We start from the raw sequence: 1669 nt of genomic DNA on the forward strand, positions 1-1669 counted from the left end.
GGCTCAGGTTTGAGGGGCAGGGACCCCCTGACACTCTGAGATTGGGATCTGGAATGGGAATGGCACTGGGAATGAGCCTGGGCATGGCGGGAACCCCCAGCTCAGGTTTGAGGGGCAGGGACCCCCTGACACCCTGGGATTGGGATCTGGAATGGGAATGGCACTGGGAATGAGCCTGGGCACGGCAGGAACCCCTGGCTCAGTTCTGGGGGGCAGGGACCCCCCCAAACTCGCCAACCAGCTCAGTTTTAGGGTGCAAAGGCCCCCCAATCAGTCACTTTTGGGGTGCACAGTCCCCTCACGGCCCCAAAAATCAGCTCGCTTTTGGGATGATCCCACAGGATCTCCGAGCCCGGACTCCACTGGATCAATTCAACCCTCCCACAAGCCAAAATGGAGTTGGGGGGTTCCCCTCAGACCCCCCCAATCCTAACCCTGAGCCCCTCAGGGCACCTTGAGGTATCCCGTGCGCCGGTCCAGGTTCAGGTGGATGTTCTTGATCTCCCCAAATTCAGCAAAGCGATCGTGCACATCCTCCTCTGTGGCCTCCTCGTGCACCCCTGTCACGAACAGGATCCAGCCCTCCACAGCTGGGGGGGGAAAAAAAGGGGGTCAGGGGGCTGGGAAAGGGGGATCCCCCCAGAAATCCCACCCTCAGCGAGGGGATGTGGAGTTCCCAAGGCCGAGATTTGGGGGTTGAGCCAAAATCAATCCCGGGAATTGAGGAGGGGGGGAGCCCTGACCTGGAGCTCAGGACCACCCCCCCCCCATTCCTCCTTCCCACGGAGAAGTGTCCCTAAGAAAAGGTGTGTCCCCTAAATTCCATAGCTGGGAAGGGGAGATGGAGCCCTAGAGTCCATAAATCCTGGGAAGGGGGGAAAGGCTCATCCCAAATTGGAGCCCAGTATCACCCAACTCCCCATTCCCCTTCCCTCCCACAGGGAAGGTGTCCCCAGTGACACTCAGAGGCTGTGGGGTCCCCAAGAAGTGGTGTGTCCCCCCCAAATCTCCCCCATCCCCACCCTTGGGAAGGGGATACAGAGCCCACGAGTTTGAGATTTGGGGTATTTGCCCCAAAATAAATCCTGGGAATGACGGGGGCAGTTGGAAAAAGTATTATCCCAGCAGGGCTGAGCCCTGACCCGGAGCTCTGGATTCACTGTGTCTACCATGTCCCCCCCATGTCCCCCCCCTCCCCCTCATCCCCCCCATCCCCCCCATGTCCCCCCTCACATCTCTGTGGTCCTGGTTCATCCCCATCCTGCTCCACGCTGTCATAATCCTCCCGCACCCGGGCCCGGGATCCTTCCTCTGGAAAAGGGGGAACACGATGGGATAACGGGGCCCCTCAACCCCCCCACCGTGGCACAGGGTGGGGTGTCACCCACCCCCCAACCCCAGGGTGCCAGGGAAGGGTTTTTGGGGCCTCACCTGAACCGAAGCCGCGGCCCTTCCGCTTCTTGGCCTTTTCCTTCAGCTTGTGGATGCTCTCTGGGGGGAGGAGGAGGCAGGAATTGGGGGGGGGACATCGTGGAGTCAGGGGGAGGAGGACCCCCCCAGATGGGCAGGGACCCCTCCCAGTCGTGGCTGGGAATGAACCCCTTGGGCTGGGAATGATCCCCCAGGCTGGGAAGAACCCCCCTGGTACAGGCAACAGGCAGGGACCACC

The 1669-nt window shown here is 61.2% G+C and overlaps 1 protein-coding gene across 1 annotated transcript in view; it reads right to left on the reverse strand.

Moving 5' to 3' along the window:
* The window catches only part of LOC113941883 (RNA-binding protein 8A-like), a gene marked incomplete at its 5' end in the record, with an annotated part of 2730 nt that extends 1143 nt beyond the window's left edge, over positions 1-1587 (reverse strand). Inside the window, 3 exons of the mRNA XM_027633021.1 lie at positions 454-590; positions 1234-1311; positions 1432-1587. Coding sequence (XP_027488822.1) covers positions 454-590; positions 1234-1311; positions 1432-1587 — 371 coding nt within the window. The remainder of the gene's footprint in view (positions 1-453; positions 591-1233; positions 1312-1431) is intronic.
* Between the last annotated feature and the right edge of the window lie 82 nt (positions 1588-1669).

The sequence above is a fragment of the Corapipo altera genome, unplaced genomic scaffold (assembly GCF_003945725.1).
Source record: "Corapipo altera isolate COAL_440 unplaced genomic scaffold, ASM394572v1 60387, whole genome shotgun sequence".
In the NCBI taxonomy this organism is placed as follows: Eukaryota; Metazoa; Chordata; class Aves; order Passeriformes; family Pipridae; genus Corapipo; species Corapipo altera.